This window comes from Polypterus senegalus, chromosome 9 (assembly GCF_016835505.1).
Source record: "Polypterus senegalus isolate Bchr_013 chromosome 9, ASM1683550v1, whole genome shotgun sequence".
In the NCBI taxonomy this organism is placed as follows: Eukaryota; Metazoa; Chordata; class Cladistia; order Polypteriformes; family Polypteridae; genus Polypterus; species Polypterus senegalus.
Genome location: NC_053162.1, coordinates 72,833,301 through 72,849,440, shown reverse-complemented (window position 1 = coordinate 72,849,440; position 16,140 = coordinate 72,833,301). Strand labels below are relative to the sequence as shown.

General features: G+C 38.4%; 1 protein-coding gene and 1 long non-coding RNA gene across 2 annotated transcripts in view; one reads left to right on the top strand and one right to left on the bottom strand.

The window, feature by feature from the left end:
- LOC120535429 overlaps positions 1–16,140 on the bottom strand; it is a 120,211-nt gene that overhangs the window by 39,704 nt on the left and 64,367 nt on the right. The window lies entirely within an intron of this gene.
- The window catches only part of galns (galactosamine (N-acetyl)-6-sulfatase), a 69,851-nt gene that overhangs the window by 37,872 nt on the left and 15,839 nt on the right, over positions 1–16,140 (top strand). The window contains exons 10-11 of the mRNA XM_039763268.1: positions 5,463–5,599; positions 8,104–8,206. Coding sequence (XP_039619202.1) covers positions 5,463–5,599; positions 8,104–8,206 — 240 coding nt within the window. The remainder of the gene's footprint in view (positions 1–5,462; positions 5,600–8,103; positions 8,207–16,140) is intronic.

The following is a 16,140-nucleotide window of genomic DNA, read 5'->3' as shown; positions in this document are numbered from 1 at the left end:
GACAACTTATGGAGTGTCTGTTGTGAAGAATCTAATATGTCGAGCATATTGAGTTGGATAAGAATTCACAAAAATACAGGTGAAACCAAACACTCCTGATATAAGCTGCTCATTTGGAAAGCGTCGTCTTTCATCACCTACAACTAATCAGTGGCTGAAATCATAAAGATAAAGTTGTGTGTCTGCTTTATAATCAGTAATCTCTGGTGCACGGATACTAAAGTCTTTTTAAAATTGGCAACAGCTAACCTGGAATATCTTATAAGAATAAGTAACCTTTTCTACCTCCAATTGAATTTGTCTCTGTTATTATGACAGCTGTGCACATACAGCTGCAGGCTGATATTGAAGTGGCTCTGAATACTTTTTATAGCATCATCCATAAAAATGAAAATATTAATTTGGAATAGATGCTGTGTGCTTTTTGTGTGTCTGCTCTCATCATAGGGTATATTGTCCTGGATCAGTTGTTATTCCACCATTAAAAATGTATATCACTCTTTGGCATGTGCTTACTTTGAAAACTGTGAATAAAATCATGTTTAAGTAGTCATTTAGTGATCACAATACTACAATAATAATTCAGTTTGCATCAAACCTAAAAACAGACTTCTTCATTTAATGCTGAGGATAATGTACTGTAAAGAATAACCCTGAAATGATAGATAGGGAGAAAGAGTAATACAAGGACAAGACCTTTATTCAAAATGCACCATCAGGGTCATAAACCATCACCATTGAATTATAAACACCATTTAAGTGGCTAAATATGTTTTACTTCTGTTCTAAAAAGATAAAACATCAATTCAGCCATCTAAGCTCCCGACAGAAGCAGAAGAAATGTGTGCAGTAAGTTTGAAAAATATAAAAATCTCCAAAACAAGTGAGGCCAAAGTAGAGTCTCACGCATTCACAAATAACTTTAATATTTGTATTTTCATTCTCTGACATGTTTAAACTTGCACTGACCTGCTCCATCATATGTGCATTCAATATTAAAACACTTACACGGCAGGTGGACAAGAAAATCTTATTAACATTCCTGAGTGACTGCATCCTTGTAAAGCTCACTTCTATGGCCGTAAAATACTTGGAAAGACTAGTAATGCTCACATAGAGATGTCTATTTCAACCATCCTATATCCACTGCAATGTGCATATCAAGTTAGAAGAATAGATTAAGATGCTGTATCTCTGATCCTCCCAGATGAGATACATACATGACAATGCTATTTACTGATATCTTTGTCTTCAACACAATTGTTTCCTCAAATATGGTCTTCAAACTAAGGTATACCTTCACACATTCATCTTCTCCAGATACCGGATTTCCTAACAAAGCAGGAGCAAAATCTCATCATTGCAGATTTTAAACATGAAAACAGCTGGTTCAGCAGCAGATTGCACTCATTTTTCAGCCTTACTGTATAAACATATTTAGTAATGCATAGCAGCTTATAAAATATACTACCCATTCACATCATGCTGGTTGGGCTGGTCAACAGAAACAATAATATACCATAAAGAGGTATTGGATTGGACAAGTGAGTCATTCTTGATTTCATGAAACACAGAGTGACACATCCATGTAGCCTATAGTCAGGGTTGGATCTACATCACTGAGGTCATTTTGAGGGAACTGACCAAACTCGATAGGAATTTGGGAATAAGGTTTTGAGTCGTGTAATTTGATATCCTCAGGTAACAATATCAGCAACGCAGTTGACAAGTTTGGCATCCCTTTCAACTAGAAGCCATGAAATTTGATGCTAGTTTAGATTGTTGACCCTAATTATCAATTTAACACAGGAACCACCACTCATTTTTAGGTACAATAGATATCAAAATTTCACTGAGTGGCATCTCTATCCTTTTGTTCTCACTAAAGGCCCATCAGATCAGCATCCTAATTGTGCATCCCTACTGCCCTGCCCCCAAAAACCATAGGTAGCCTAGCAATAAAATAAAAAAAACTCTTATACAGCTTTTTGTTTGTATGTATTTTCAATTAAATTGATCACATAAGTTTCCAGGGTCAAACTTCTACATGTCATAAAATCACTTCAGAATTTTATCATGAGAAGAAAAACCATACTTCTTCAGCTTGGCACATAAAGAAAGAGGAATTTAAAAATAATATTTTTCTAAGTAGTAATTTTACATCCATACTCATATTTCACTGTTTAGTATGTGTATGTAAAGCAAGCAGCATGTTTGCTGAGCACAAACCAGTCTCCACCAAATGTCGATATCAGTTTTTGGAGCCTTTTGTGAGCAGCTACACAAAATGACAGCATTTTACACAATGCTCGTCTATTTTGTTGCATGTTCATTTTTCCACCTAGCTCTGTGTTTGTGTTTTCGTGGCGTACACCGGCTTGGCCATCTCTTGCTTTGTCTTTCACAGGGGAGTTGGTAGCTCCTGTCTCATTATGTCCACACTACAGAGCAGGTTTGTGTTTTAGCAAAGTAGACTGTTTGCCATGGAAAGTGATGTGAAAATATTGTCAGTGATGACATTTTTCCCTTTCCATTTATAAGGCTCAACGATTCGCATCTGTCTCAGAATGTCCTTCCCCAGTGGTGAACTGGGATCTGTCTCCAAATAGGGAACAGTGTTTGGCATATACTGTATTTGCTGTTTACTTTAGAAGCTATTTCAAATATGATTGCAGACTTGTAGGGTTAGCTTGACATGTACTGAATGAGAGCGAGAGAGAGACAGAGAGCTTAGGAGCGTGCACCGATACAGCGCATTGCCGCACCCACCACATGACAAACCAACTCAGGATCCAGAGAATTTAATCAAAAACAATTTCACAAACAGTTGTGTTCTTCCTGGGCTTAAGACGCAGAATGAAATTTTCTACGAAACCGTGTCAAATATCTCATATAGCAGCAAAGGTGTCAGTATGCTATGAGGTGCCATTTAGTTAAAAAAAATCATATGATTTGATTATGTATATGTTGTCAAACCCTTGTGTCTGTATGTGATTTAATATATGTGCAACAGCTATGGTAGTATGTGATTCAATACATGGAAAAGCATTCCACTAGACCAATATATAAATCATGTACTTTTTTTGTTCTAAACACTGCCTTATATACAATCAAGTCCAATTTTTGTATTGGCACTTCCGCCTTTAACTATGTCACATGATGTGTATCAGCACATTGACGTCACACAAGCAAAGAATACTGACAGTTATTTCTCAATATCTGGTCTGCTGTGTCAGTGAAAAAGCTGTAGGCCAGTGTTTCCCAAACTGGGTCCTGATGAACCCCGGTGGCTGCAGGTTTTTGTTCCAACCAGATTCTGTTTTTAATTGGACTCCTGGGCTAATTAAGTGAACTGATATTTCCCAAGTTCTGTGTTTAGGGAACAATATAGAAATTAGAAAACTAAGTTTGCTAAAAAAAAAATGTACCAAGCAGTTATATAGGAATAATGTATTTTTTTCTTTTTAACAGTATTTTCATCTTGATTTTCATTCTACTTTTCTAGGTCTTCTAATTGTTTCATTAATCCAATTTTTACTAATTAGTGGGTCTAAAGTAGTTGCAGCCTTTGATTATTCAGTGTTGTTTGCCTGGGTTTCTGATCTACTCGTTTTAAATTGTCATTAATAAGATACAACAAAGGGGGAAAAACTGCACATGTATAATGAAATCAACAAAAGAGAGTTAAGCATTATAGCAAAAGCAGAAATATTTCTAAATATCTTATAAATGTAAAAATCATGCTGCTAAGCTTTTCTGGATGTTGAATAAAAGAAAAAAATTACCAGCTAATTAAATGAGATCAGTGCAATCAGGTGTTGTCACTGATTAAGAATCTGGTTGGAACAAAAACCTGCAGCCACAGGGGTCCACCAGGACCGAGTCTGGGAAACACGGCTGTAGGCCATCCTCCAGCATTGTGTTCTTCTTCCGCTGTTTGCATTTTCCATGTTTGCTGTCTTATTTGTCCACATGAAAATTTTTGCTGGCTATGAAGTTCTTACTTCAAATTTTTTAAAGAAACATTATATTGCCATTTCAGACAGATTATATACATTCTTTACCTAAGTGAAATAACTGGTGTGCTGACAGTTTTTTCACATTTGTGTAAAATCTCTGTAAGTGAAACAATGGTAGTGATTGAGAGAGACAGCAATTCATACATAGGAAGCAACATTCTAAAATGTCAGAGCAGAAGCAGGAGAGAATTGTGATGATGTCTGATCAGTGAACAGTGAAACAGAGATGGTTAACACTTCTGCTTCATGGCTGTATATTTGTGAGTACAAATTCCTGCCAGAGCTCTTCTGTGTGAAGCTTCCTCATTTTCCTAATGCTCAGTTCATTCATTTCAACTCCCCTGCCACAATTTGATGCTTCTGTTCCAAATGATGGTCTGATTTGATGTCTGTGTAAAACTTTCTCATTTACCTTATGTTGATTTGGGTTTGCTCTGGGTTCCGTGTATATCCAACTGTGTACAGGTGTGTATATTAAGTTAATTCATGAATCTAAATAGTTCCGTTATCAGTGAATGTGGGTTTATGTATCCTGTCCAGGGTTCATCCTTGCCTTGTGCCAAATGCTCTTAGGGTAGACACTAGCTCTCCTTAAAAGCAGATCCAGGAAATCAATTAACTGAATAATTGAGGAAGACTTACAAACACTTAGGTAGAGTCCAAGCAACAATACAAAATAAATATTCTACAGGAGTGGTGTAGCCAAGATTTATGACAGCAGTAATTGTTCCAGTAGATGATCTTGATTGTGGCAAGTAGGATTCATAGGTATAAAGAAGTATTGGTGTTGTAATTTTATGTAAATTAATGGCAGAATTTTTGTTGTTCTGTACCTAATAGGAAGTCAGTGTAAATGTGCTATGTGAGATTTAATGTGATCTGTGTCCGAGTACAAAGACAGACATAAAATATGTTGATAAAATACTAACACGGTTCAACTGTTTTATAAACATAACATTCATGTTGTGTTGTGTTTTATTCAGTACCAGTGGAAAAGCAGTTGCTTAGCTCTAATTCTGTCAGGAATATTTTTGATAGTATCACTAGCAGCTAATGTGGTTAGGCTCCATTTATAACATCAAGTCTGACATTGTGTAAATATTTATGCCATGAATCTACAATACTAATTCATGAAGATAAGGTAACTGTAATGACTGATGAAGTGGTTTTATACTGATTTTGGTTTTCATTAAAACATCTTAAAATTCATACTTCAAAATGTATTAATATGCCTATATTTGATGACTGAATAACAGAAGAAATGTTAAGTAATATAAGATTGTTACTTACTGCTTATTTGCATCGGGAGAATACAGGGTATTGTCCTTCAATTTCTCACTTAAAACATTTTGTTTGTTTGTAGAAAGTGACATAACTATTAAGACTTTTGTTATAAATGCATAAGAAAACAATAATGACATTGTTTTTAATTTTGGCTTTCAGGTCAGTTACCAGCTTGGAAATGTAATGGACCTTTTCACTACCAGTTTATCTTTAGCTGGACTCGAAGTGCCCAAAGATTGGATTGTTGACGGCATAGATTTGACTCCAACTTTTAAGACAAACACAGTCATTGAGAGGCATGTATAATTAGAAATAATTAAAATAAAAAAATAAGTTATTGTTTAGATAGATAGATAGATAGATAGATAGATAGATAGATAGATAGATAGATAGATAGATAGATACTTTATTAATCCCAAGGGGAAATTCACATAATCCAGCACCAGTATACTAATACAAAAAAAAACATATTGCATAAAAATGCATGTAAAAGCAGACAATAACTTTGAGTAATGTTAGCATTTACTCCCCCAGATGGAATTGAAGAGTCGCATAGTGAGGGAGAGGAACGATCTCCTCAGTCTGTCAGTGGAGCAAGACAGTGACAAAAGTCTGTAACTGACCTGTTTGACATAATATCAACTTGCAGACCTAAATTTATCTTCAAAGTGTATTCATTTAAAACATAATGTTATATTGGACATGGTATGTTAGTTTACTGGTATTGGGACGTGAAATTCTAATGTTTCACAGCTGAACATATTATTTTTATAGTGGTTATCAACACCATACATCATCAAGTTCTAGAATTAATTTCAGGTAATGTTTTATTGATACATAGCATGTATATGTCATTGCATACAGGTTGTGTTATGCCCTGAAGGAAAGGCAGAGATATATTTTGAATAGTAATTTGGGATTTGAAATATAATTCAGAAACTGAGTAAAGTTCATAGCCAAAGATCAGTCTTATCCTTTTTTAAAGCCAAAATCAGAAACAAAAAGTCATAGTTGAGAAAACAAAGCACAGTGTTTTGTTATACTAAAAGTTAAAAGATCGTAAAGCAAAGCACACACCACATGTAAAGTATTTTTATCCAGTCTTGGATGACCCTTTATGCCATCTCGCTAATGATGATGCTTACACTGCACTTCTGGTCATAAACCAAGGTCATGGGAGAGGCAAGTTAAACAAAATGGCAAACAAGATGGTGTCAGGAAACGATATTAAAATAAACACATTTCTTTATATGTGCTTCAAATACATTTTTTATAGTATAGAATCAAATTCAGCATGCGCCTAAACCCTTTAAACAAAAAAAGAAATTTTCTAAAAAATTGCGTAATGAAGCCAGGATAAATTCAAAAAGAAACCAAATCATAACAGGCTGAGAGTGTCTGCACGTAGTTAAATCAATCATATGATAACAATTACGTACAAAATGCTACAACTTTTACATATATAAACATATTTCAAAGTAAACAATATAAAACAGAAATCAATCAGAGTAGTTAAATGTAAAGACGTATAAATTCCTGTTAGAGGATTGTTCTGTTTTTTTTTAAGTCAGGGTTACTTCTTCACAAAATGCTATACTATATATACTGTATGTATATGTGCATTTTCCACATTTTTCATGTTCTATAAATTAAAAAAAATCTCTTGCCTAAACTGAAGATTTACATTGTAGACTGAGGGACATAGAGGAAAACCTTAAAAACTTAGCAAATATATCAATTTTTCAGGCCAAAACAGTTGCTGAGTATTGATACACCCCTTCCGTGTTTTCAATGCATGTTTGTAACAACAAGAGATATCTTGAAATAATATAATTTTATCACATATTCCAGGCACTATTTTTCTCATAGTAAGAATATGTTTTCTATTCAATATTTAATGCGACTCAATGTCTTCAAAGTGGTCTGTCAAAATGTTATATAAAAAAATCAGATAGTCGCAACAAAAGCATTTTTGCGGTAGTGTCATGTCCTGGATATATAGAGCCTATTCTAGACCAACCTTACTTATCTTTTTCGTTTATTTAATAACTTCAGAATAACCTTTGAACCATAGTCTCCATCTGTGTTTACTAAGAAATTTGAAAAGAAATATTTTCAAAATCAAAAATTATTTACAGTCAAGACTGTTTAAAGAAATGGCAGATCCAAACAAGTAAAATTTCTGGAAATGGAGAAATGAATAATTATTTAAGGTACAGTATATATAAAGAGAGAGAAGTCAAAAATAGGCTGCCGTCAAAAGTATGTAGAACGGAGGTGATCAATGACCAAATCCAAAACATTAGTCAGAATTCATAGTCAAAATGGTCTTCTCAAAGCAATTTTTTTCAAATGTTGACAAATATACAAAATAATCCTGGAGTATTTTCTTTTGTTAGTCACTGGTAAGTCTGACTAAGCAAATAAATGTAAATACAAACGTTAAATTGTGATCATAAGCAAAATAATGCTTTTGTCTCACAGAATCAGTTTTACTGAAATTTGTGTAGGTGAAGAAACAATAATATTAACATAACATATATTTAACGTATATATCTTTAACCTTGTTAAAATTCTCATGAGATCCCCTCAGACAGCCTGATTTCTTTATACACTTGAATATAATCAAGGATATTTTCCAGGAAAAAGGTAGCTATTTTCAAATTGGAAATACCATTTTCTTTGGAACAATATCACTTTTATTCCTTTGAAAAATCCCAAGTTTTAAAAATATTGCTCATTACTGTATTAAAATGTTGTGCTGCTTGATGAAGATCTAATCACAGTTTATATTCAACAGGCCAATATTCTATTACCGTGGCAATGAGTTGATGGCAGTGAGGGTGGGGATGTACAAGGCTCACTACTGGACATGGAGCAACTCCTGGGAAGAGCTTCAAATGGTAAGAGCTTGATACAATACCAAACACATACTGATTATCAGATGTGGTCATTTTTACATTTGCTGAAAACCAGATGTATTGCAGGATTTTCTTAAATCCAGATCATTTTAATTATAGTAGTCCACTTTAAACAGATAATCACTTTTGAACACTGTCTCCGATTTCAAATGAAGTGAATTTGCCACAAAGTTTAGTTTCACACTAATTATAAGTGTTTATTGCAACTGATATAAGAATTCTTTCCAACCATCTTTGTAAATATAATATTTAGATAAATGAAATTTTTTTTTATTGCAACATATTAGTATTTCTGTAATCACAATACTTTTTTCTAAGGCAGGCAGTGAAACAGAATTCACTATTAAGAAAGAATTTAAAACATACTGTCAAATTTTACCGATTATATTATACACAGAACAGTTATATGTACAGTATGTCCAGCCCAATTGATGTTAATATACTGTATTTTGTAAAAACTAAAATTATACATTTACAGAAATGTACTTTTTACTTGTCTTTTGTAGGCCTGTTAATGCTGTGAAAAAAACCTGTTTGCTCACTACTTATTTGACTTAGTAATTAATTAAATATTAATGTCAATGAATTAATTTTTCAATGGCAGATTGAATAAGTACTAGAAAATAAAATACAGTGTCTGTAAAAATTATTCACCCCCTTGGAAGTTTTCATATTTTATTATAATAAAACATTGAATCACAGTGGATTTAATTTGACTTTTTTTTATATTGATCAAGAGAAGAAGACTTTAATTTCATAGTGAAAAATGGCTTCAGCAAAGTGATCTAAATGAATTAGAAATGTAAAACACAAAATAATTGATCGCATAAACAACGGTAAAATGTGAAATCTTCCAACAGGAGTGAATGCTTTTTATAGGCTCTGTAAGTATGCAGGTAACTTTATAGCTACAGTACATACCAACATGGAATTCCTACTCTGACTTCAGGGTGTAATATGATTATACAGCAGCATGTTTGGCAAGGTGCATTTGAAAAACAGAAGAAGCACGCTTATTGCTTGACTGTACGAGATACAGTATACTTAGGTTTCTAGCTAGACGCACCCTACTAAAGCAGTCTTGGATCTTGCATGAGTTTAGAGGAATCGTGGTGGCTGTCCATAGTCCTGATGGAATCTGGTAAGCAGGGATGTACTAAGGTTTGCTCTGTCATAAATTAATAAATTAGGTCTTAGCATGTAAGTAATTATCATTGAAATTCACACCTAGATCAGTTCATCTAGTATGCCAAAATATGTGCATTTTTACTTTTAAAGCAACATATTTTGCCTCCTACAACATCAAACTGAAATTAAATGAAACAGCCCAACTTACTTAGTGTTTAATTGCACATTGTGTTTAACAGTAATATTGTTGTAACATTAAGATGTAAAGTAATCATTTAATCCTTTTTTTCTTTCACACATATGCTATATTTAGCAGGTTTAATGGATTAGTGTAGTAATTTACATTACTATGTAAAATGAAAGTGTAAATGTAATATACAAACTAATATTTCTTTGTGCAGATTTCCATATATATGTGTATGAATACTGCAAACTGAGCTGTGCATACTCAGTACATTTGCAAAGACAGCAATTGTAAATCCAGATGGTCGTGGGAGTTTGGTAGACTTGTGTAATTTTTTTACCAAGAGGAATATCAATCACCCATTACTATATATGCAAAACATCATTTAGAAGCTAAAGCACTTGCAAGAAGCAGCCACTTCTACTGCACTTTCACAGCACCCTTTAAGGGAGCTTTAACCACATGTACACTATTATCCATCCATCCATCCATCCTCTTCCACTTATCTGAGGTTGGGTCGCGGGGGCAGCAGCTTGAGCAGAGAGGCCCAGACTTCCCTCTCCCCAGCCACTTCTTCAAGCTCTACCGGGAGAATCCCGAGGTGTTCCCAGGCCAGCCGGGAGACATAGTCCCTCCAGCGTGTCCTGGGTCTTCCCCAGGGCCTCCTCCCGGTTGGACGTGCCCGGAAAACCTCACCAGGGAGGCGTCCAGGAGGCATCCTGATCAGATGCCCGAACCACCTCATCTGACTCCTCTCGATGCGGAGGAGCAGCGACTCTACACTGAGCTCCTCCTGGATGACTGAGCTTCTCATCTTATCTTTCATGGAAAGCCCAGACACCCTGCGGAGGAAACTCATTTCAGCCACTTGTATTCGCGATCTCGTTCTTTCAGTCACTACCCATAGCTCATGACCATAGGTGAGGGTAGGAACGTAGATTGACTGGTAAACTGAGAGCTTTGCCTTACGGCTCAGCTCTTTTTTCACCACGACAGACCAATGCAGAGCCCGCATCACTGCGGATGCCGCACCGATCCGCCTGTCGATCTCATGCTCCATTCTTCCCTTACTCGTGAACAAGATCCCGAGATATTTGAACTCCTCCACTTGGGGCTGGATCTCTCTCCCAACCCTGAGAGGGCACTCCTCCCTTTTCCAGCTGAGGATAATGGTCTTGGATTTGGTGGTGCTGATTCGCATCCCAGCCGCTTCACACTCAGCTGTGAACCGATTCAGAGAGAGCTGAAGATCACAGCCTGATGAAGCAAACAGGACAACAACATCTGCAAAAAGCAGTGACCTAATCCTGAGTCCACCAAACCAGACCCCCTCAACACCCTGGCTGTGCCTAGAAATTCTGTCCATAAAAGTTATGAACAGAATCGGTGACAAAGGGCAACTCTGGTGGAGTCCAACTCTGACTGGAAACGGGCTCAACTTACTGCCGGCAATGCGGACTAAGCTCTGACACCGGTTGTACAGGGACCGAACAGATCTTATCAGGGGGTCTGGTACCCCACACTTCCGGAGCACCCGCCACAGGATTCCTCGAGGGACATGGTCAAACGCCTTTTCCAAGTCCACAAAATACATGTAGACTGGTTGGGCAAACTCCCATGCACCCTCCAGGACCCTGCTTAGGGTGTAGAGCTGGTCCACTGTTCCGCGACCAGGACGAAAACCACACTGTTCCTCCTGAATCCGAGGTTCGACTATCCGACGGACCCTCCTCTCCAGAACCCCTGAATAGACTTTACCAGGGAGGCTGAGGAGTGTGATCCCTCTGTAGTTGGAACACACCCTCTGATCTACCTTTTACTACTACCCTGGTCTGCCAATCCAGAGGCACTGTCCCCGATGTCCATGCGATGTTGCAGAGACGTGTTAACCAAGACAGTCCTACAACATCCAGAGCCTTGAGGAACTCTGGGCGTATCTCATCCACCCCCGGGGCCCTGCCACCAAGGAGTTTTTTGACCACCTCTGTGACCTCAGCCCCAGAGATGGGGGAGCCCACCTTCAAGTCCCCAGACTCTGCTTCCTCATTGGAAGGCATGTTACTGAGATTAAGGAGGTCTTCGAAGTATTCCCCCCACCGACCCACAACGTCCCGAGTCGAGGTCAGCAGCACACCATTCCCGCCATATACGGTGTTGAAACTACACTGCTTCCCCATCCTGAGACGCAGGACAGTGGACCAGAATCTCCTCGAAGCCATCGAAAGTCGTTCTCCATGGGAGTTGAAGCTATTTCTGACAGGGGACTCTGCCAGACGTTCCCAACAGACCCTCACAACACGTTTGGGCCTACCAGACCTGACCGGCATCCTCCCCCACCATCGAAGCCAACTCACCACCAGGTGGTGATCAGTTGACAGCTCCGCCCCTCTCTTCAGCCGAGTGTCCAAGACATGTGGCTGAAAGTCCGACAACACGACCACAAAGTCGATCATCGAACTGAAGCCTAGGGTGTCCTGGTGCCAAGTGCACATATGAACACCTCTATGCTTGAACATGGTGTTCGTTATGGACAATCTGTGATGAGCACAGAAGTCGAATAACAAAACACCACTCAGGTTCAGATCGGGGGGGGCCATTCCTCCCAATCACGCCCTTCCAGGTCTCACTGTCATTGCCCACGTGAGCATTGAAGTCTCCTAGCAGTACGAGGGAGTCCCCAGAAGGTAAACCCTCTAGCACCCCCTCCAGGGACTCCAAAAAGGGTGGGTACTCCAAACTGCTGTTCAGCGCATACGCACAAACAACAGTTAGGACCCGTCCCCCCACCCGAAGGCGGAGGGAGGCTACCCTCGTCCACCGGGTAAACCCCAATGTGCAGGCTCCAAGTAGGGGGGCAATAAGTATGCCCACACCCACTCAACGCCTCTCACCGGTGGCAACTCCAGAATGGTAGAGAGTCCAGCCCCTTTCAAGGAGATTGGTTCCAGAGTCCAAGCTGTGCGTTGAGGTGAGCCCGACTATATCTAGCCGGAACCTCTCGACCTCGCGCACTAGCTCAGGCTCCTTCCCCTTCAGAGAGGTGACATTCCACGTCCCAAGAGCCAGCTTCTGTAGCCGAGGATTGGACCGCCAAGGTCCCCGCCTCCTGCCACCACCCAACTCATACTTCCCCATGACCTCCTTGGCCCCTTCCATAGGTGGTGAGCCCATGGGAAGGGGGACCCACATTGCCTCTTCAGGCTGTGCCAGGCCGAGCCCCATGGGTGCAGGCCCGGCCACCTGGCGCTCGTCCTCGCACTATAACATGGCGTAAGCACAAAAGCCGAAATGTGCTTACGCACAGAAAAATCCAGATGCAGGAATCTGTGCGTACTCCAACTTCCACATTCTTCCGCTACATAAATCCCGATCAGCGTGAAAACTAACACTCGTGCACGCGCTTCATTTAACGTCCCAACTCCACCCAGAATTACGCCTCTTTGAATTTGCAAATCAATATAAATCGCCCTTAAGCTCAGCCTTCTGTGAAAAGACAATGGGAAAAGCACAGGGGAAAATGTAAGAATTTCAGCGAATACCAAGTGGAGGCAAAGGAAAAACATACTATTTGTTCAAATAAACCGTGGTATAATCAACAAAAGGAAGTTGATCGAGTGACATAGCGTGTTGGAGAAACTTGAAAGCTCATGTTCACAAAATCGCACAGTGCCGGAAATAAAAAAGAAGTCACATATCAAAGTCGCCGTGAAAAGCCGAGTTGTAGCCCACTGTCTGAGTGTCATATGAAAGCTTATTAGGGTACAGAGAAAAAAGGCACACGGTGGGGAAAAAGCACGAAATGTCAACTTCAATCTCGACATTTCCACTTTAATCACGTAGTTTATTTTGTCCTTAAAGTAGAACATCATAAACTTCATCTTAAAATCGTTTAATTAACCAATTTCTCAAATCACATCGTAATTAAAGTAACACGTTAAATGCTTTGTTTTGTATTTGATCTTCTATGTGCCTATGTGCGTGAATCACTACTTGCTTCTTAAACCGGCTCTCTTCCTCCAACTGGACACAGAGTCCATTACATTCGTGATATTACAGCTCTCTGAATAACTAAAATACTGAGATGTATACGTGATATCATTTTTATGATGATAGGAGTTAAAGTACGTTATTAAACATGTGTTTCACTTCGATGAAATAACTTATTGCAGCAGTACTCAGGGGCGGCTCTAGGCTTGTGGTGGCACTGGGCAGAGGAAGAATCGGTGGCTCCTTTGCCCGACAATGCCAGTAAGGCAGCTTATGCTCGGTGGATGGCCACATCCGTTGCAGACACTGCATAGCCGCCTCGTGCTCATGACACAAGCATTTAACTTTTACCGAAATTTGTCGCTGCATTTTTAGCTGAGTTGTTATTTTCTCTTTCTGTTTTATATTCAATATACAGTATATTGGCGTAGCCGCCACTGCAGTCAGTGATTTTCTTTCCCCAAGTAACCGATCGCCACACAACCAGCTCTGTAATAGAAGTTAAGCCATCTGTAAGCTTAGCGCCGATTCTTCAAAACGTTTAAGGAACATTGAAATATCTTCGTAGTACATGTTTAATTATTCTATCCTTCATGACACTCCCAGTGAAGAATATAGATTATTTAAATGAAGTTAAAGTTTTATCTGTATAATTTAATTAACATATTTTGCTGCATTTCACCCTAAAAATGATATCGTCATCATATGTAAATACGCGCTTTATAAAGTGGCTCAGGTTGTGCGATATTATAACTATAGTGCAAGTTTACAGTGAGGTGATTGTACTTATAAGTACAAACAGTTCTACAAGGAGCAATTGATTGAGTGCATTTAAAGTTCTTGGGATGAAACTGTTTCTGAACCGCGAGGTCCGTACGGGAAAGGCTTTAAAACATTTTGCCGTGGCTGAGACAGCGTGTCCTTGAAGCTGTATACCGATAATTCTCTTTCCGATCAGCTGCTGCTGTGATTCTCCACTCAGATACAGTGATATAAATACTCTGAGTGGGGCAGTGAGAGTAATATGGAAAAAGATGATCCGCTGTGGCAACTTCTAACGGAGCAGCTGAAAGAAGAAGAAGAAGGTTCAGTGAGAGTAACAACGCTAAAGCAGTTATGGTATTTGGAATACTATGGCTGTTCCCTGGACCATTATATTGTTATGAGTTAATTACAATCAGATGCATTACACTAATAAACAATATGCGGTTAGTTTCAGTGTATTTATAAAGCAGCGTCAGGAAAATAAGGAGTAACCACACAGGAAAAGTAGCACTGCTTTGATGCTGGGTGCCGCCAGTCTGCAAAACCGAGCGGAGAACTTGCGTACGACAAGGTATGAGGTACCGTGGAAAAGTGCGTGGATTTACGCCAAGTGTAGGTTTTATACATCGCAATTTGAACGTGGAAAACGTCTTACGCAACATTTCTGTGCGTGTGCACCGTTTATACATGAGGCCCCAGGTCTGGTTCCAGAGAGGGGCCCTGGTGACCCACGTCTGAGCGAGGGAAAACGGCATCCAAATTTTTTATTCATCATAGAAGATCTATTGAACCACTCTTTGTCTCATCCCTCACTTAGGACCAGTTTGCCTTGGGTGGCCCTACCAGGGGCATAAAGCCCCGGACAACAGAGCTCCTAGGATCATTGGGACACACAAACCCCTCCACCACGATAAGGTGGCGGTTCGAGGAGGGGTGTACACTATTATATTAATCTTTGTACAACATATTCTGAGACTTTTTTTTTTCTGGGCAATATGATAATGTACTTTTCTTTTTGTACACTATTATATAAAAGTACATTATCATATTGCCCAGAAAAAAAGTCTCAGAATATGTTGTACAAAGATCTTAAATAAACCTAATACGTATCTATTATTGATGATCAGACACAGTGCAAACACAGAGCATACACAGTGTTGTGATATATCCAAGGATGTTACCCAGGCTCTTTTTTTTTTTTTTGATTATTCAGTTTTTTTTGGTTGTTGTTTAAATATTATTTTTGTTATTTTATTATTAATTCTGTTTATGTAGGGTAGGCTACCAAAGCTTAACTTAAGTTTAACAAAGGATGAAACTTGTTAGGGTGCAGGTCTGGCCTATTGTCAGGGCTTTCTGAGGCCTGCTCCCATTTATGTGCTTCACTGTGTCAGGAAATCACAACACAAAAGAAATATAAATATATAATATAAATGAATTAATTTGTATACGGTATATACGCACGATGATGGTTATACAGCTGATTCATCAAAACCTTTTGTTTGTAACCTTCTATTTATGTTCTCAGCCTAGAAACAAGTTTTAACTATTACCCCAATATACAGTATGCTGTAAATATGTGCTTATGTTCACACTAAGCCTTTACCAAACTTTTAGAATGCACTTCTTCTTGTTCCTTGCACATAACTACCATTCATTTTACCCTGGCACTCTTGAGAATGTACCAGCAGATAAATAGTAAGACTTTTTTCAAAGAAACAAGAATTTTTTTAAATGGGCAGATAAATTGGGGGGTAACCTTGTGATGATGATGATAAGATGTTTATATAAAATATATTGTGTACTTTACGAAAAGGCTAATTTTATTTTTACTTGATACATAAAATTGAGC